Below are 20,321 nucleotides of genomic sequence, written 5' to 3' on the forward strand. Positions count from 1 at the left end.
TCCCTCCTGCTCTCCGTATCCCTCCCTCCCTCCCTCTGTATCCCTCCCTCCCGCTCTCCCTCCCACTCCGTCCCTATCCTACTCCCTCCGTGTCCCCCTCTTTTCCTGCTCTCTTTTCTACCGCTCTCCTCTTCTCCCTCCCTCTGCTCTCCGGTCTTGTGCCTCTTCTCCCTTTCTCTCTCCCTCTCTGAGGGGCAGTAGGATGGGTCTTTGTTACTTGGCCTCCAGAGAATCAGTCCTAGCATCATGTTTATTTATTTCATCATCTAGAATGAATCTAATGTCATTGGAGTTTAACAGTGGATCTGAACAAATGACACATGATTAAATCTACATTGTACATTTCTATAAATGATACATGACGATTCAATCTACAATGTACATTTCTTTATTGACTGTCCCTAGGCTGGGGCATCACTGCCGTATTAAATAAAAGGCAAATCCATTTTGTAATTTTGAGTTGATAATTGGGATAATAGTCAGACCACCTTTTTACCTATTACATGTTTGTGTGCTTGGCAAAGGAAGACCTACGCTGCAACTCATATAAAGGTCTTTGCCTAGGTACTTTATATCTTAGTAATGTTATCTAATATATAAAGTACCTATGCTATGGTGCCTAAGATATATAGTATATAATGTACCTCGGCTATGGTGCCTAAGGTATATAAAGTACCTAGGCTATGGTGCCTAAGAAATATAGTATATAAAGTACCTAGGCTATGGTGCCTAAGATATATAAAGTACCTTCGCTGTGTCTGTGTCCCACCCAAAAAGAGCAAGCAAGAGCACTTGAATAAAAAAAGAGAAATCCGTTTGAACCACAATTGCATTAAATCCATCCTTTCTAATGCCAACGACAGTGTGACAAGAGTATTGACATTTATATTATATGTACATTATAAATGTTCCCGTCTCTCAATGTGATTGACTGTTTTTGTTTTTACGAAAAATAGAATTAGGCATCATACCTAGATCAGCGAGGGATGTGGGAGGGAGAGATGTGTTTTCTCTCTCTGAAGACATCAGTCTGTTACCAGTGGGGAAGTAGAAGCTAGATGGTGTGTGTGTTTGAGAGTGTGTGGAAGATGGTGGTAGTTGGATGATGACTAAGGGAAGGCTGTTTGGAGTGTGTGTGTTTGAGAGTGTGTGGAAAATGGTGGTAGTTGGATGATGACTAAGGGAAGGCTGTTTGGAGTGTGTGTGTTTGAGAGTGTGTGGAAGATGGTGGTAGTTGGATGATGACTAAGGGAAGGCTGTTTGGAGTGTGTGTGTTTGAGAGTGTGTATTGTGGACAGAATGGTGGTAGCTTGGATGATGCTAAGTGGAAGTGCTGCTCATCGGCGAGTTGTGTGTTCGCTGCTTGAAGAGTGTTGTGGAGAGATGGTCGCGTTAGTATTTGGATAGAATAGAATACACGGGGATAGGTGCTGTTTGGATTGTGCTGTGTTAGAGACGTCCTGATTGGAATGACATGGTGTTAGTTCTTGCGATTGTGAGACTATCACTAGTGGGAAGGTGTTTGGAGTTCGTCTGTGTGTTTTGTGATATCGCAGGTTTGGTGCGGTTATTGAGGGGATGGAGGTTATTGAGGTCAGGAATGGGGCGTGGAGTATTGGATGCTTCTGGGCTCGGTATCGGCGGGTGGCATGGTATTGCAGTCGGATTGATTGTGGCGTGGACGGTAAGTAGAGGGTGGATGGGGGTGGATCGCTATTGATGGTGGAGTGGGCGCTGATACGCGTATTCAGAGGGATGGGGGGTGGAGGTATCTGATCTCGTCAATTTGGTGGATTGAGGGTCGGAGGATCACTGGTCATTTGGATGTGAATTTGTGCTGCAGCTAGACTGAGGGTGGTCGTGCTAATTGAATGTGTCGCGATTGTTTGGGAGTGCTGGAGGTTCTCTTAGAGCGAAACTCGCGTCGGGTGAGGGTATTGAGTGGTTGGAATTCATGGGTGGTGGAGGTATTGTATGGTGCGACGTGGGGGTGGAGGGTTATCGAGTATGGGGGCTGGAGCGGTATTTGATGGTGGATGGGGGTGGAGGTATTGAGGGTCAATAGAGAATGGGGTTGACCCGTATGTGAGCGGCGATGGGGTCTCGTCTTGTTTCTGAATTCTGTTCCAGCTCCTCAACATATCTCACAGAATGTACAGAGATCGTTTAATCAAGGTTTTTCTTAATAGCTGAATTTCAAAACTTTTTTTTGTCAAGTATTTGTACTGCGAGGCCTCTGATTTATGTAGCTGTATCCATTCAATAAAAAAATGAAAAGAAACACCTTGTAGAATTTGTTGAATGACAAAGGACAGTGTTTTCTATACAGCTAGATTTGTTGTAGTATGCAAAATGTAATTAAAACAAATAAAATACAACACTTATTTCATTCATTTTCCAAATTCAGCATATACACTAGGGATTACGGGTCTTGTTCTGGGTGGGATTTGGAATGTTAATAATTTCTGGTGTTCTTGACGCCAGGAATGTCCTACTGGTCTCAGAACCTTTTCTACGATCTTAGAGCCTATTTCTGATTTGAGAAGAACCACGAAAATAAAAAAAATAACGCTGTTCTGTTTTGAAGGACTAAGAGAGAATACTTTTCAAATGAATACAATAACAATAATCATATTTGTCAACCTCAGTCATGGGTTCACACCAGGAAATATATTAACGTGAATAAAAAGCTGTACTAATACACAACAACATTTCTATAAAACATGAACCATGGTCGATCAATCATGTAAAAACAAATTACAGTGATAATGTGAAGTTTGAACATACAGTGCTTTCGGAAAGTATTCAGACCACTCGACTTTCTCCACATTTTGTTACTTTACAGCCTTATTCAAAAAAATAAAGGTTTTTCCCTCAATCTACACACAATACCGCATAACGACAAAGCAAAAACAGGTTTTTAGAAATGTTGCCAATTTATTAAAAATAAAAACACCTTATTTACACAAGTATTCAGACCATTTGCTATGAGACCCAAAATTGAGCTTAGGTGCAACCTGTTTCCATTGATTATACTTGAGATGTTTCTACAACTTTATTGGAGTTCACCTGTGGTAAATTCAATTGATTGGACATGATTTGGAAAGGCACACATCTGTCTATATAAGGTCCCACAGTTGACAGTGCATGTCAGAGCAAAAACCAAGCAATGAGGTTGAAGGAATTGTCCGTAGAGCTCCGAGACAGGATTGTGTTGAGGCACAGATCTGGGGAAGAGTACCAAAACATATCTGCAGCATTAAACACAGTGGCCTCCATCATTCTTAAATGGAATAAGTTTGGAACCACCACGACTCTTCCTAGAGCTGGCCGTCCGGGAAAAACTGAGCAATCAGAGGAAATGGCCTTGGTCAGGGAGGTGACCAAGAACCCGATGGTCACTCTGATAGAGCTCCAGAGTTCCTCTGTGGAGATGGGAGAATCTTCCAAAAGGACAACCATCTCTGCAGCACTCCACCAATCAGGCCTTTATGGTAGAGTGGCCAGACGGAAGCCACTCCTAAGTAAAAGCAACATGACAGCCCACTTGGAGTTTGCCAAAAGGCACCTAAAGGACTCTGACCATGAGAAACAAGATTCTCTGGTCTGATGAAACCAATTATTTGGCCTCAATGCCAAGTAACACGTCTGAAGGAAACCAGGAACTACTCATCTCCTGGCCAATACCATCCCTACAGTGAAGCATGGTGGTGGCAGCATCATGCTGTGGGGATGTTTTTCAGCGGGAGGAACTGGGAGACTAGTCAAGATCAAGAGAAAGATGAACAGAGCAAAGTACAGAGAGATCCTTGATGAAAACTTGCTCCAGAGTGCTCAGAGCCTCAGACTGGGGCGAAGGTCCACCTTCCAACAGGACCCTAAGCACACAGCCAAGACAATGCAGGAGTGGCTTCGGGACAAGTCTATGAATGTCCTTGAGTGGTCCAGCCAGAGCCTGGACTTGAACCCGATTGAACATCTCTGGAGAGACCTGAAAATAGCTGTGCAGCGACACCCCCCATTCAACCTGACAAGAGCTTGAGAGGACTTGCAGAGAAGAATGGGAGAAACTCCCCAAATAAAGGTGTGCCAAGCTTGTTGTGTCCTACCCAAGAAGACAATCACTGCCAAAGGTGCTTCAACAAAACACTGAGTAAAGGGTCTGAAAACTTATGTAAACATGATGTTTGTTTTTTTAAATCCATTTAAGAATAAGGCTGTAACGTAACAATGTGGAAAAAAGAGAAGGTCTGAATACTTACCGAATGCACTGTAGATTTACTATGAAAATMATAATATTTTCACATTTCTAGGTGTATTAAAAGCAGTGATAATTATTGTGTGGCCAGATAGTGTGTGTACAGTATGTACATCTGTGTGTGTGTATGTGGTGCGGAGGCAGTAGATACTAGGAGATTCTCAATGCTTATGATCAGATCGGTTAGGATTAGGGGTAAGACTTTGGTCAGGCTTGTCTCTGTACTGATGCTCTATATCAAAGCCAGTGAGACTAGGGCCCAGATTCAATCAGATCCAGCATTAACCAGCGACAGCAGACACTCGCATAGCTGATGTTTTGGAGGTGTAACTAAGTTGGAGCTGTTAAAACATGATCAGCTGCTCTTGATCATTGTCACGCAGCCGCAACCATCCCACTCGCGTTAGAAGTTCAGAATGTAGGCCATATAGAAATAATGACGCTCAAATTGAAAATCACTAAACTAAATGATGATGGTTTCTATCATCCAAATGTAGGTATAGATTACATCTCACATTCCAGTCTTCCAACTTGTAAACAAGGCTACATGGGATTTCTCTTAATGCAACTCTGTGCAACCAATGGTAATGTCCACTTTAGGTAGAATATCAGGAGGTGCTTGTGGATTTGACAGCTCTAGTGCAGTTCTACCTCTGACACCGCCAAAACAACCGCTATGCAGATGTCGGCAAAAGCGGATCTGATTGAATAGAGCCCTAGAGGATATAACGGAACATACAGGTAGAATATGGCTACAGTGATATAGGACTAGTTAGGATGTGACGTATATATGGTTAGTTAGAGTGTGATAGTGTTGTGTTGTGTATTCTTTGTTAGGCAGTGGAGCGGTTCCTGTTTCCTGTGATGGATAAGGTCACTTTCTGCTAGAAAAGTTGAACATTCTTTTTCAAATGATTTCGTTTCCATAGTGACAGACGGTCAAACTCGGCGATGGGCATTCCGAACAGACGCTCAAAGTCCTCAGGAGACAGGTGTCTCTGAGGAGAAAGACACACACGCTTAGTAACACACATACATTAACACAGATACACACATACAGTTGAAGTCGGAAGTTTACATACACCTTAGCCAAATACATGTAAACTCAGTTTTTCAAAAATCCTGACATTTTATCAGAGTAAAAATTCACTGTCTTAGGTCAGTTAGGATCACCACATTATTTTAAGAATGTGAAATGTCAGAATAATAGTAGAGATAATGATTTATTTCAGCTTTCATTTCTTTCATCACATTCCCAGTGGGTCAGAAGTTTACATACACTCAATTAGTATTTGGTAGCATTGCCTTAAATTGTTTGACTTGGGTCAAACGTTGCAGGTACCCTTCCACAAGCTTCCCACAATAAGTTGGGTGAATTTTGGCCCATTCCTCCTGACAGAGCTGGTGTAACCGAGTCAGGTCTGTAGGCCTCCTTGCTCGCACACACTTTTTCAGTTCTGCCCACATAATTTGAGGTCAAGGCTTTGTGATGGCCACTCCAATACCTTGACTTGTTGTCCTTAAGCCATTTTGCCACAACTTTGGGAGTATGCATGGGTCATTGTCCATTTGGAAGACCCATTTCAAATCAAATCAAATCAAGTTTATTTTATATAGCCCTTCGTACATCAGCTAATATCTCGAAGTGCTGTACAGAAACCCAGCCTAAAACCCCAAACAGCAAGCAATGCAGGTGTAGAAGCACTTTGCGACCAAGCTTTAACTTCCTGACTGATGTCTTGAGATGTTGCTTCAATATATCCACATAATTTTCCTACGTCATGATGCCATCTATTTTGTGTAGTGCACCAGTCCCTCCTGCACCAGTCCCTTATGTCGATATAGGACTCGTTTTACTGTGGATATAGATACTTTTGTACTGGTTTCCTCCAGCATCTTCACAAGGTCCTTTGCTGTTGTTCGGCGATTGATTTGCACTTTTCGCACCAAAGTACGTTCATCTCTAGGAGACAGAACACGTCTCCTTCCTGAGCGGTATGACGGCTGTGTGGTCCCATGGTGTTTGTACTTGCGTACTATTGTATGTACAGATGAACGTGGTACCTTGAAATACAATCCACAGGTACACCTCCAATTGACTCAAATTATGTCAATAAGCCTATCAGAAGCTTGACATCATTTTCTGGAATTTTCCAATTTTCCTGTTTAAAGGCACAGTCAACTTAGTGTATGTAAACTTCTGACCCACTGGAATTGTGATATAGTGAATTATAAGTTAAATCATCTGTCTGTAAACAATTGTTGGAAAAATGACTTGTGTCATGCACAAAGTAGATGTCCTAACCCACTTGCCAATATTATAGTTTGTTAACAAGAAATTTATGGTGGTTGAAAAACGAGTTTTAATGACTCCAACCTAAGTGTATGTAAACTTCCGACTTCATCTGTACATTTGAGTAATAACACACATATGACATCATATGGCCCATATGGCCCTTCCTATTTGGCCCTGTCCGGGGGTTTCTTCGGATGGGGCCACAGTGTCTCCTGACCGCTCCTGTCTCAGCCTCCAGTATTTATGCTGCAGTAGTTTGTGTCGGGGGGCTAGGGTCAGTTGGTTACCTGGAGTACTTCTCCTGTCTTATCCAGTGTCCTGTGTGAATTTAAGTATGCTCTCTCTAATTCTCTCGTTCTCTCTTTCTCTCTGAGAACCTGAGCCCTAGGACCATACGTCAGGACTACCGGGCATGATGACACCTTGCTGTCCCCGATCACGCTGGCCTTGCTGCATTCAGTTTCAACTGTTCTGCCTGCGGTTACGGAACCCCTACCTGTCCCAGACCTGCTGTTTTCAACTCTTAATGATCGGCTATGAAAAGCCAACTGAGATTTATTCCTGATTATTATTGACCATGCTTGTCATTTATGAACATTTGAAAATCTTGGCTCTCTCTAATTTTCTCCTTCTCTCTTTCTTTTCTCTCGGAGGACCTGAGCCCTAGGACCATACGTCGGGACTACCGGCCGTGGTGACTCCTTGCTGTCCCAGTCCGCCTGCCTTGCTGCTATTCCAGTTTCAACTGTTCTGCCTGCGGTTATGGAACCCCTACCTGTCCCAGACCTGCTGTTTTCAACTCTTAATGATCGGCTATGAAAAGCCAACTGAGATTTATTCCTGATTATTATTTGACCATGCTTGTCATTTATGAAAATTTTGAAAATCTTGGCTCTCTCTAATTTTCTCCTTCTCTCTTTCTTTCTCTCGGAGGACCTGGGCCCAGACCATGCGTCGGGACTGCCGCCCGTGTACTCCTTGCTGTCCCCAGTCCGCCTGGCCTTGCTGCTATTCCAGTTTCAGCTGTTCTGCCTGCGGTTATGGAACCGCCACCTGTCCCAGACCTGTTGTTTTTCACTCTTGATGATCGGCTATGAAAAGCCAACTGAAATTATTCATGATTATTATTTGACCATGCTTGTCACTTATGAACATTTTGAACATCTTGGCAATAGTTCTGTTATAATCTCCACCCGGCACAGCCAGAAGAGGACTGGCCACCCCTCATAGCCTGGTTCCTCTCTAGGTTTCTTCCTAGGTTTTTCCTAGCCACCGTGCTTCTACACCTGCATTACTAGCTGTTTGGGGTTTTAGGCTGGGTGTCTGTACAGCACTTCGAGATATTAGCTGATGTACGAAGGGCTATATAAAATAAAATTGATTGATTGATTGATATGTACACGCACACACACCTCCAGTCTGGTACGGTCCACGCCTGGCGGCAGCTTGCAGCGCCCTCTGTGGGTGACTATGAGCATTTCATATGGGTAGATCTGAGGAGAAAACACAGTTCTGGCTGGGTCTTTATATATATTTTTGCCTGTGTGCATGAATGCGTGGTGCATATTCACCAGTGCTCACCTTCTGTTCCAGCATACTTGGCAGTGAGTTTCCTCTGTCCATCCTTTCCCGCGGTGCCTCTCCATTCTAGACACACACACACACACACGCCGTTTGTGTAATCAAAATGCCTTGGAGGTAGATAGATATGACTTGAGCAGAGGGAAGAGTCGGTATGAAAATAAGGCCGGGATTCAACCTGACCACGCTTGTAGACAACACAGCTTTTTAAAAGGCAATGTTATCGCTTTCGTGGAGATCGCATGTCAAGGCTACAGATGTCGGCTCAGTTAGATATTAACGCAGATCTGGTGCTGATCAGAATAAATCCTGGCATAAGAACACCCTTACCTGTTCAGCTGCACAACACAACAGGGAGAGACAAGAGAAAAGAAGATAATTAAATAGTTATATTCAACATATAAAAGGCTGTAGATATACACTTTAATATACACTCAGTGGCCAGTTTATTAGGTACACCACCCCGTTCACGAAAATAGTTTGCTCCTACAGACAGTGAGTCACATGGCTGTAGCTTGCTATATAAAGCAGGCATACAGGCATTGGGGCAAATAACGGCACAGTACACAACTCGTCATTCCTTGTCACAGATGGGCTATTGCAGCTGACGACCACACCAGGTTTTGCTCCTATAAGCTAAAAACAAGAAGAAGCGTCTCCAGTGGGCACGCGATCACCTTCACTGGACAATTAAGGAGTGGAAAAACATGCTGATGGCAGAGTCAGGATTTGGCGTAAGCAACGTGAGTCCATGGCCCCATCCTGCCTGGTGTCAACAGTACAGGCTGGTGGCGGTGGTGTAATGGTGTGGGGAATGTTTTCCTGGCACACGTTAGGTCCCTTGCTACCAACTGAGCATAATTTGAACGCCACACCTTGTAGAATACATTCCCCAAAGAATTTTGGTTGTTCTGGAGGCAACTGGCCACTGTGTGTATATACAGAACCAGTCAAAAGTTGGCACACCAACTCATTCTAGGGTTTTTCTTTATTTAGACTATTTTCTACCAAAAAGCGCTATGATGAAACTGGCTCTCATGAGGACCGCCTCAAGAAAGGAAGACCCAGAGTTACCTCTGCTACAGAGGATACGTTCATTAGAGTTAACTCCAAATAAATGCTTCACAGAGTTCAAGTAACAGACACATCTCAACATCAACTGTTCAGAGGTGACTGCGTGAATCAGGCCTTCGTGGTCGAATTGCTGCAAATAAATCACAACTAAAGGACACCAATAAAAAGAAGACTCTTGCTTGGGCAAAGAAACACGAGCAATGGACATTAGACAGGTGGAAATCTAGTAGGTGAACAGATGATCTCAGCATGTGTGGTTGCCACCGTGAAGAATGGAGGAGGTGGTGTGATGGTGTGGGGGTGCTTTGCTGGTGACACTGTCGTGATTTATTTAGAAATCAAGGCACACTTAACCAGCATGGCTACTATAGCATTCTGCAGCGATACACCATTCCATCTAGTTTGCGTTTAGTTTGCGTCTACCATTTGTTTTTCAACAGGACAATGACCCAAAACACATCTCCAGGCTGTGTAAGGGCTATTTGACCAAGAAGGAGAGTGATGGAGTGCTGCATCAGATGACCTGGCCTCCACAATCACCCGACCTCAACCTAATTGAGATGGTTTGGGATGGGTTGGACAGCAGAAAAGCAGCCAACAAGTGCTCAGCATATGTGGGAAGTCCTTCAAGACTGTTGGAAAAGCATTCCTCATGAAGATGGTTGAGAGAATGCCAAGAGTGTGCAAAGCTGTCATCAAGGCAAAGGGTGGCTTCTTTGAAGAATCTCAAAAATAAAATATATTTTTATTTGTTTAACACTTTTTGGTTACTACATGATTCCTTTTGTGTTATTTCATAGTTTTGATGTCTTCACTATTATTCTACAATGTAGAAAATAGTAAAGATAAAGAAAACACTTGAATGAGTAGGTGTGTCCAAACTTTCGACTGGTACTGTATATATGCAGTGCATTCAGAAAATATTCAGAACCCTTGACTTTTTCCACATTTTGTTACGTTACAGCCTTATTCTAAAATGTATTAAATAGTCCCCCCCCTTATGAATCTACAGTCGTAGCCAAAAGTTTTGAGACACAAATATAAATTTTCACAAAGTCTGCTGCCTCAGTGTCTTTAGATATTTTTGTCAGATGTTACTATGGAATACTGAAGTATAATTACAAGCATGTCTGTCACGTTCCTGACCTGTTTTCTGTTAGTTTTGTATGTGTTAGTTGGTCAGGACGTGAGTTTGGGTGGGCAGTCTATGTTTTCTGTTTCTATGTTGGTTAATGGGTACCTAATATGGTTCTCAATTAGAGGCAGGTGGTTTTCATCTCCTCTGATTGAGAATCATATTAAGGTAGGTAGTTTCACAGTGTTGGTTTGTGGGTGGTTGTCTCCTGTGTCAGTGTCTGTCTATGTTGCACCATACGGGACTGTTTCATTTTGTTCGTTCGGTTTTTATGTAGTCATTTCCCTGTTCGTGCGTTCTTCGTGTTACATGTAAGTTCTTACGTCCAGGTCTGTCTACATCGTTTGTTGTTTTGTTAGTTATATCAAGTATAGTTCGTTTTCGTCTTCGTCTGTTTTTGTTTAATAAATTATCATGTCTTATCACAACGCTGCGCCTTGGTTCAATCCATGCTCCTCCTCTTCGGAGGAAGAGGAACACCGTTACAATGTCAAAGGCTTTTATTGACAATTTTTATTTTATTTTTTATTTCACCTTTATTTAACCAGGTAGACAAGTTGAGAACAAGTTCTCATTTACAATTGCGACCTGGCAAAGATAAAGCAAAGCAGTTCGACACATACAACAACACAGAGTTACCACATGGAGTAAAACAAACATACAGTCAATAATACAGTTGAAAAAAAATAAGTATATACGATGTGAGCAAATGAGGTGAGATAAGGGAGGTAAAGGCAAAAAAAAGGCCATGGTGGCGAAGTAAATACAATATAGCAAGTAAAACACTGGAATGGTAGATTTGCAGTGGAAGAATGTGCAAAATAAAGTTTAAAGCTAGTGAGGGAGATAAGTGTTTCCAGTTTCAGAGATTTTTGTAGTTCATTCCAGCCAGAACTGGAAGGAGAGGCAGCCAAAGGAAGAATTGGTTTTGGGGGTGACCAGAGAGATATACCTGCTGGAGCGCGTGCTACAGGTGGGTGCTGCTATGGTGACCAGCGAGCTGAGATAAGGGGGGACTTTACCTAGCAGGGTTTTGTAGATGACCTGGAGCCAGTGGGTTTGGCGACGAGTATGAAGCGAGGGCCAGCCAATGAGAGCGTACAGGTCGCAGTGGTGGGTAGTATATGGGGCTTTGGTGACAAAACGGATGGCACTGTGATAGACTGCATCCAATTTATTGAGTAGGGTATTGGAGGCTATTTTGTAAATGACATCGCCGAAGTCGAGGATCGGTAGGATGGTCAGTTTTACAAGGGTATGTTTGGCAGCATGAGTGAAGGATGCTTTGTTGCGAAATAGAAAGCCAATTCTAGATTTTACTGTGGATTGGAAATGTTTGATGTGAGTCTGGAAGGAGAGTTTACAGTCTAAACAGACACCTAGGTATTTGTAGTTGTCCACATATTCTAACATGCTGACCAGACCGGACACATCGCCATGTTATTCAATTATTGCACCCACACTGCTTGCGCGCGCCAACAAGCGTCTGCGACACCAAGGGCACGTGGATACCTGCTTCTATAAACCAATGAGGAGATGGGAGAGGCAGGACTTGCAGCGCGATCTGCGTCAGAAATAGGAACGACATCTATTTTAGCCCTTGGTGTCGCAGACGCTCGTTGGCGCGCGCAAGCAGTGTGGGTGCAATAATTGAATAACATGGTTTTCTAAATGTATTTTGCGATGCTCGCGCACGCGATGTGTCCGGTCTGGTCAGCATGTAAAATAGATGTCGTTCCTATTTCTGACGCAGATCGCGCTGCAAGTCCTGCCTCTCCCATCTCCTCATTGGTTTATAGAAGCAGGTACCCACGTGACATCTCCTCATTGGTTATACCCACGTGGGTGATAGAAAGACAAACTGTTTTGCCGGTAGTCGTGGTAATACAATGAAAGTTTAGATGCGATCACCATATAATTTAAACGATGAAAAAGCCTGGAAGGAGGAGAGATGACTAGAAACGATTCGGTTGGCCGTTTTATGTGTGGATTAATTGTCGGAGGAGAGATCCTTGTGCATTTCAGGTAAAATAACAAGTCCATGTTTATATCCCAGGACAAATTGGCTAGCAACAGCAAGCTAGCTAAATAGGACAAATTAACGTTAGCTAGCAAGTGCAAGCTAACTAGCTAAATTACCATACATGTTTAATGCTTTTTGACCTGTCCCCAAATTAATGTCATTGGTTCAGAGTTTGTTTTGATATATTAACCTGCGTGTCGTGATCGTGTTTGGTGTCGGGGGGCAAAATAAATGTATGCACGATAGCGCACGCACGCACGCAGCCGGTTTGGGCAAGGTGTAAGTCAGAACCGTCCAGAGTAGTGATGTTGGACGGGCGGGCAGGTGCAGGTGCAGGCAGCGATCAGTTGAAGAGCATGCATTTAGCTTTACTTGTATTTAAGAGCAATTGGAGGCCACGGAAGGAGAGTTGTATGGCATTGAAGCTCGTCTGGAGGGTTGTTAACACAGTGTCCAAAGAAGGGCCAGAAGTATACAGAATGGTGTCGTCTGCGTAGAGGTGGATCAGAGACTCAAGAGTCGCAAGAGCGACATCATTGATGTATACAGAGAAGAGAGTCGGTCCAAGAATTGAACCCTGTGGCACCACCATAGAGACTGCCAGAGGACCGGACAACAGGCCCTCCGATTTGACACACTGAACTCTATCAGAGAAGTAGTTGGCGAACCAGGCGAGGCAATCATTTGAGAAACCAAGGCTATCGAGTCTGCCGATGAGGATGTGGTGATTGACAGAGTCGAAAGCCTTGGCCAGGTCAATGAATGCACAGTATTGTTTCTTATCGATGGCGGTTAAGATATCGTTTAGGACCTTGAGCGTGGCTGAGGTGCACCCATGACCAGCTCTGAAACCAGATTGCATAGCGGAGAAGGTATGGTGGGTTTCGAAATGGTCGGTAATCTGTTTGTTGACTTGGCTTTCGAAGACCTTAGAAAGGCAGGGTAGGATAGCTATAGGTCTGTAGCAATTACATGAATGAATTACATGTCATAGCAATGAAAAGCAATTACATGTCATGAATTACATGACAATTACATGAAGTTGATGCAGTGTCAATATTTGCAGTGTTGACCCTTCTTTTTCAAGACCTCTGCAATCCGCCCTGGCATGCTGTCAATTAACTTCTGGGCCACATCCTGACTGATGGCAGCCCATTCTTGCATAATCATGTTTGTCAGAATTTGTGGGTTTTTGTTTGTCCATCCGCCTCTTGAGGATTGACCACAAGTTCTCAATGGGATTAAGGTCTGGGGAGTTTCCTGGCCATGGACCCAAAATATCTATGTTTTGTTCTCCGAGCCACTTAGTTATCACTTTTGCCTCATGGCAAGGTGCGCCATCATGCTGGAAAAGGCATTGTTCGTCACCAAACTGTTCCTGGATGGTTGGGAGAAGTTGCTCTTGGAGGATGTGTTGGTACCATTCTTTATTCATGGCTGTGTTCTTAGGCAAAATTGTGAGTGAGCCCACTCCCTTGGCTGAGAAGCAACCCCACACATGAATAGTCTCAGGATGCTTCACTGTTGGCATGACACAGGACTGATGGTAGCGGTCACCTTGTCTTCTCCCCGGACAAGCTTTTTTCCTGATGCCCCGAACAATCGGAAAGGGGATTCATCAGAGAAAATGACTTAACCCCAGTCCCCAGCAGTCCAATCCCTGTACCTTTTGCAGAATATCAGTCTGTCCCTGATGTTTTTCCTGGAGAGAAGTGGCTTCTTTGCTGCTCTTCTTGACACCAGGCCATCCTCCAAAAGTCTTCGCCTCACTGTGCGTGCAGATGCACTCACACCTGCCTGCTGCCATTCCTGAGCAAGCTCTGTACTGGTGGTGCCCCGATCCCGCAGCTGAATCAACTTTAAGAGACGGTCCTGGCACTTGCTGGACTTTCTTGAGCGCCCTGAAGCCTTCTTCACAACAATTGAACCGCTCTCCTTGAAGTTCTTGATGATCCGATAAATGGTTGATTTAGGTGAATTTACTGGCAGCAATACCTTGCCTGTGAAGCCCTTTTTGTGCAAAGCAATGATGACGGCACGTGTTTCCTTGCAGGTAACCATGGTTGACAGAGGAAGAACATGATTCCAAGCACCACCCTCCTTTTGAAGATTCCAGTCTGTTATTCGAAATCAATCAGCATGACAGAGTGATCGTCAGCCTTGTCCTCGTCAACACTCACACCTGTGTTAACGAGAGAATACTGACATGATGTCAGCCTGTCCTTTTGTGGCAGGGCTGAAATGCAGTGGAAATGTTTTTGGGTATTCAGTTCATTTGCATGGCAGAGGGACTTTGCAATTAATTGCAATTTATCTGATCACTCTTCATAACATTCTGGAGTATATGCAAATTGCCATCATACAAACTGAGGCAGCAGACTTGTGAAATTTATATTTGTGTCATTCTAAACCTTTGGCCACGACTGTACACACAATACCCTATAATGACCAAGCAAAAATAGGTTTAGAATCTGATTGAATCTGGGCCTAGTCTCACTGCTTTGATATAGGCATCAGTAAGAGACAAGCCTGACCAAGTCTTACCTGTTAACGGATGTGATGGCTAGCTAATTAGCGGTACGCGCTACTAGCATTTCAATCAGTTACGTACTTGCTCTGAGACTTAAGTAAGGGTTGCCCCTTGCTCTGGCAAGGGCGCGGTTTTGTGGACGATGGGGTAACGACGCTTCGTGGGCGTGTTGTTGATGTGTGCAGAGGGTCCCTGGTTGCGCGCGCGTGTCGGGGCAGGGGACGTTTAAAGTTATACTGTCACCATAATCAAACGATTGATCATAAGCATTGAGAATCTCTAGTATCTACTCTGCCCGCACATACACAACACAGATGACATACTGTACACACTATCTGGCCACACAATAATTCACTGCTTTTAATACATAGAAATGTGAAAATATTATAATTTTCATAGTAAATCTACAGTGCATTCGGTAAGTATTCAGACCTTCTCTTTTTTCCACATTGTTACGTCCAGCTTATCTTTAAATGGATTTAAAAAACAAAATCATGTTTACATAGTTTTTCAGACCTTTACTCTGTGTTTTGTTGAAGCATTTGATGATGTGTCTTCTTGGGTAGACACAACAAGCTTGGCACACCTTATTTGGGAGTTTCTCCATTCTTCTCCGGTCCTCTCAAGCTCTGTCAGGTTTGATAGGGAGTCGCTGCACAGCTATTTTCAGGTTCTCCAGAGATGTTCAATCGGTTCAAGTCCAGGCTCTGGCTGGGCCACTCCGAAGCCACTCCTGCATTGTCTTGGCTGTGTGCTTAGGGTCATGGTCCTGTTGGAAGGTGAACCGTCGCCCCATTCTGAGGTCCTGAACACTCTGGAGCTGTAACGCTTGTCTAATTCTCCTCCTCGGAAGAGGACCAAAGCGCAGCGTGGGAATTAGACATAATGAATTTATTTAAATGATAGACGAACACGAAAACACTTGAGATTTTACAAAATAACAAACGCAGTCAACAGACCTGAAACAAACGAACTTACATGACACGAAGAACGACGAACAGAAAATAGACTACACAAACGAAACGAAACAAACGAAACAGCTCGTGTGGTGCAACATACACAGACACGGAAGACAATCACCCACAAACTAACAGTGGTAAAACAGCCTATCCTATATATGATTCTCAATCAGAGGAAATGAATAACACCTGTCCCTGATTGAGAACCATATAAGGCTAATTAAATCACACTCCAAATAGAACAAACAACACAGACTGCCCATCCCAACTCACGCCCTGACAACTAAACACAAACAAAAAACAAGAGAAAAACCAGGAACGTGACATAACCCCCCTCAAGGTGCGAAACTCCGGACGCACACCAAAAGTCTAGGGGAGGTCTGGGTGGGCATCAATCACGGTGGCGGCTCAGGCTCTGGGCGTGGTTCCCACCCACCATAGTCAATCCGCTTTTGTAGCCTCCTCACTGACTACCCTCCAAATACACCCCCTAAAATAAGAGGCATCAGCGGGACAAGGGGATCAGCGGACTGAGGGGCAGCACCGGACTGAGGGGCCGGATCTGGCTGGCTGGCTCTGGCGGTCCTGGCTGGCGGTCTGGGGATTCTGGCTGGGGCTCTGGCTGGTTCCTGCTGGCCGGCTCTGGCTGTCCTGTCTGGACGGCTCTGGCTGGTCCTGTGACGGTCTGGTTCTGTGCCGGCTCTGGCTGGTCGGTGACGGACGGTCTGGCTGGTCCTGGCTGACGACGCCCTGGCTGGTCTGGTGACGGACGGCTCTGGCTGGTCTGAGGAGGCGGCTCTGGCTGGTCCTGGCTGACGGCGCTTCTGGCTGGTCCTGGCTGACGACGGCTCTGGCTGGTCATGGCTGACGGACGGCTCTGGCTGGTCATGGCTGGCGGACGGCTCTGGCTGATCCTGTCTGGCTCTGGCTGATCCTGTCTGGCGGAAGGCTCTGGCTGATCCTGTCTGGCGGAAGGCTCTGGCGGCTCCTGTCTGGCGACGGTCTGAAGGTCATGGCAGACGGGCGGCTTTGCAGGCTATGGAGACGGGCGGCTTTGCAGGCTCATGGCAGACGGGCGGCTTTGAAGGCTCAGTCCAGACGGGCAGTTCATGCGGCGCTTGGCAGACGGACAGTTCAGACGGCGTTGGAGACGGGCAGTTCAGGCACTGCAGGGCAGACGGCAGACTCTGGCGGCTGAAGACGCACTATAGGCCTGGTGCGTGGTGCCGGAATGGAGGTACCGGGCTAAGGACACGCACCTTCAGGCTAGTGGGGGAGCAGCAACAGGACACACTGGATTCAAGGCGTACTATAGGCTGGTGCGTGGTAACGGCACTGGGTGGTACCGGACTGAGGGCACGCACATCAGGGTGGTACGGGGAGAAGGAACAGCGCGTACAGGACTCTGGAGACAACAAAGAACGAACAAACGAAACAGCTCCGTGTGGTGCAACATACACAGACACGGAAGACAATCACCACACATACAGTGTAAACAGACCTACCTATATATGATTCTCAATCAGAGGAAATGAATAAACCTGTCCTGATTGAGACCATATAAGGCTAATTAACAATCAACTCCCACATAGAACCAACACAGATAGACTGGCCATCCAACTCGCCTACAACTAAACAAACAAAAAACAAGAGAAAACAGGTCAGGAACGTGACAGGAGCAGGTTTTTATCAAGGATATCTCTGTACTTTGCTCTGTTCATCTTTCCCTTGATCCTGACTAGTCTCCCAGTCCCGCCGCTGAAAAACATCCCCACAGCATGATGCTGCCACCACCACGCTTAACCGTAGGGATGGTGCCAGGTTTCCTAAAGACGTGACACTTGGTATTCAGGCCATAGAGTTCAAACCTTGATTTCATCAGACCAGATAATCTTGTTTCTTTTGGGTGACTTTTGGCAAACTCCAAGCGGGCTGTCATGTGCCTTTTACTGAGAAGTGGCTTCAGTCTGGCTACTCTACCATAAAGGCCTGATTGTTGGAGTGCTGCAGAGATGGTTGTCCTTCTGGAAGGTTCCACCATCTCCACATAGGAACTCTGGAGCTCTGTCATTGACCATTAGAGTTCTTCGTTACCTCCCTGACCAAGGCCCTTCTCCCCCAATTGCTCAGTTTGGCCGAGCGGCCAGCTCTAGGAAAAGTCTTGGTGTTTCCAAACATCTTCCATTTAAGAATGATGGAGGCCACTGTGTTCTTAGGGAGCTTCAATGCTGCAGAAATGTTTTGGTACCCGTCCCCAGATCTATGCCTCGACACAATCCTGTCTCGGATTTCTACGGACAATTCCTTCGACCTCATGGCTTGGGGTTTGGTCTGACATGCACTTTCAACTGTGGGACCTTATATAGACAGGTGTGTGACTTTCCAAATCATGTCCAATCAATTGAATTTACCACAGGTGTACTCCAATCAAGTTGTAGAAACATCAAGGATGACCAATAGAAACAGGATGCACCTGAGCTCAATTTCGAGTCTCATAGCAAAGGGTCTGAATACTTACGTAAATAAGACATGAGGTTTTATATTTTTCATAAATTAGCAACATTTTCTAAAAACTTGTTTTCACTTTGTCATTATGGAGTATTGTGTGTAGATTGATGAGGAAAATGTTTTATTTAATACATTTTAGAATAAGGCTGTAACGTAACAAAATGTGGAAAAAGTCAAGGGGTCTGAATACTTTCCGAATGCACTGCATGTGCATTTTGTTGTTTTTGTTTGTTCAAAATGAATTAAATATATATTTTCCCCCATCTACACACAATACCCCATAATGACACATTTTGTGAATCAATCAATAATTATAATTTATAAAATTCTTCATGCATTCATCAAGTTGGTTGTTGATCATTGCTAGACAGCCATTTTCAAGTCTTGCCATAGGTGCTCTTCTTTGCAAGGCATTGGAAAACCTCTCTGGTCTTTGTGGTTGAATTTTTGTTATGAATTCACTGTTTGACTGAGGGTCCTTACAAATAATTACATGTGTGGGGTACAGAGATGAGATAGACATCATGGGGTAATTTGGTGAAACTGATTGTGTGGGTCCTACTTCACTACTACAACTGTTTTTGTAATACATGATACCTGCAGCCTACCTGTTTTGCCCTGATTTCCCTCTGTAGTGAACTCTGCAGGCTGCATCTGCACAGAGGTAACACATATAAATCATCACGCACACACACACATACACACTTACTGCAACACATGCAAAAACACTGTACACTCACCCTGGTCAGACCTGAGCTGGAGGACAACTTCAAGGAGAAACCTGAAGACATCAGAGCAACCAATCAAAATCAGGTTCTAGCACACACACACACACAGACACACACAATGGACTGTAACTTACTTGTGTGCATGTGTGTTCTGTCTGGCAGTGACTGCGTCTTCCTGCGGTCAAGTAGAGCCTTCTCCTGCTCCTCCTTCTCCTCCTTCAGGATCAGCATGCCCAGGTTAGACTTGATCTGGCACACACGCCACACACACAAACACACCCATGTGTAACAGTATAACATTAGGCCGTCCCCTCGCCCCGACACGGGCGCGAACCAGGGACCTTCTGCACACATCAACAACAGTCACCCACGAAGCGTCGTTACCCATCGCTCCACAAAAGCCACGGCCCTTGCAGAGCAAGGGGCAACACTACTAATAGGTTTCAGAGTAAGTGACGTAACTGATTGAAACGCTACTAGCGCGTACCCGCTAACTAGCTAGCCATTTCACATCCGTTACACTCACCCCGCTTTCAACCTCCTCCTTTTCCGCAGCAACCAGTGATCCGGGTCAACAGCATCAATGTAACAGTATAACTTTAGACCGTCCCCTCGCCCCGACACGGGCGCGAACCAGGGACCRTCTGCACACYTCAACAACAGTCGCCCACGAAGCGTCYTTACCCATCGCTCCACAAAAGCCYCGGCCCTTGCAGAGCAAGGGGCAACACTACTWATAGGTTTCAGAGCAAGTGACGTAACTGATTGAAACGCTARTAGCGCGTACCCGCTAACTAGCTAGCCATTTCACATCCGTTACACATGCACACAGACACACCATCAATCGATAAATATTGATTAGTGAAGACGGTAAAACTTCCTATGATAATATACTGTATATACTGAATAAGCATTATAAAAGCACTTATGTAATACATTACGAAGAAGGAATCCATGTCAAGAGTTACCTTGTGGAGCTCCTGCTCCTGTAGTGTCTTGGCGTCATCAGTCAGGACTTCAAACTCATCCTTCCCCTCTTCCTCTTCCTCCTTCCTCTTCCTCCACTCGATCTCTGTGGCAACAACAGGTCAGACCACACACTACCACTACCTATCCAATCACGTGTGTGTGTTTGGTTTTTCTATCCTTGTCCCCACAAGTCAAGGAAAAAGGCTATTTGAGGCTTAAGGCTACTTACTACAAGCTTCACTCCGTTCATGTGCGTGGAG

The 20,321-nt window shown here is 44.8% G+C and overlaps 1 protein-coding gene, 1 long non-coding RNA gene and 1 pseudogene across 2 annotated transcripts in view; 2 read left to right on the top strand and 1 right to left on the bottom strand.

The window, feature by feature from the left end:
• Nucleotides 1–5,375, top strand: part of LOC111980224 (uncharacterized) — a 401,020-nt pseudogene extending 395,645 nt beyond the window's left edge.
• LOC139029473 (uncharacterized) lies at nucleotides 7–1,181 on the top strand. Its single transcript, XR_011481792.1, has 2 exons — nucleotides 7–1,094; nucleotides 1,131–1,181. It is a non-coding gene; the product is annotated as an uncharacterized lncRNA (long non-coding RNA).
• The window catches only part of LOC111981110 (dematin-like), a 52,998-nt gene continuing 35,045 nt past the window's right edge, over nucleotides 2,369–20,321 (bottom strand). Inside the window, exons 10-16 of the mRNA XM_070449523.1 lie at nucleotides 20,061–20,164; nucleotides 19,227–19,341; nucleotides 19,105–19,145; nucleotides 18,962–19,018; nucleotides 8,136–8,201; nucleotides 7,967–8,047; nucleotides 2,369–5,256 (exon numbers count right to left, since the gene is read on the bottom strand). Coding sequence (XP_070305624.1) covers nucleotides 5,143–5,256; nucleotides 7,967–8,047; nucleotides 8,136–8,201; nucleotides 18,962–19,018; nucleotides 19,105–19,145; nucleotides 19,227–19,341; nucleotides 20,061–20,164 — 578 coding nt within the window. The 3' untranslated portion in view covers nucleotides 2,369–5,142. The remainder of the gene's footprint in view (nucleotides 5,257–7,966; nucleotides 8,048–8,135; nucleotides 8,202–18,961; nucleotides 19,019–19,104; nucleotides 19,146–19,226; nucleotides 19,342–20,060; nucleotides 20,165–20,321) is intronic.

The sequence above is a fragment of the Salvelinus sp. IW2-2015 genome, linkage group LG20, assembly GCF_002910315.2.
Source record: "Salvelinus sp. IW2-2015 linkage group LG20, ASM291031v2, whole genome shotgun sequence".
Taxonomy (NCBI): Eukaryota; Metazoa; Chordata; class Actinopteri; order Salmoniformes; family Salmonidae; genus Salvelinus; species Salvelinus sp. IW2-2015.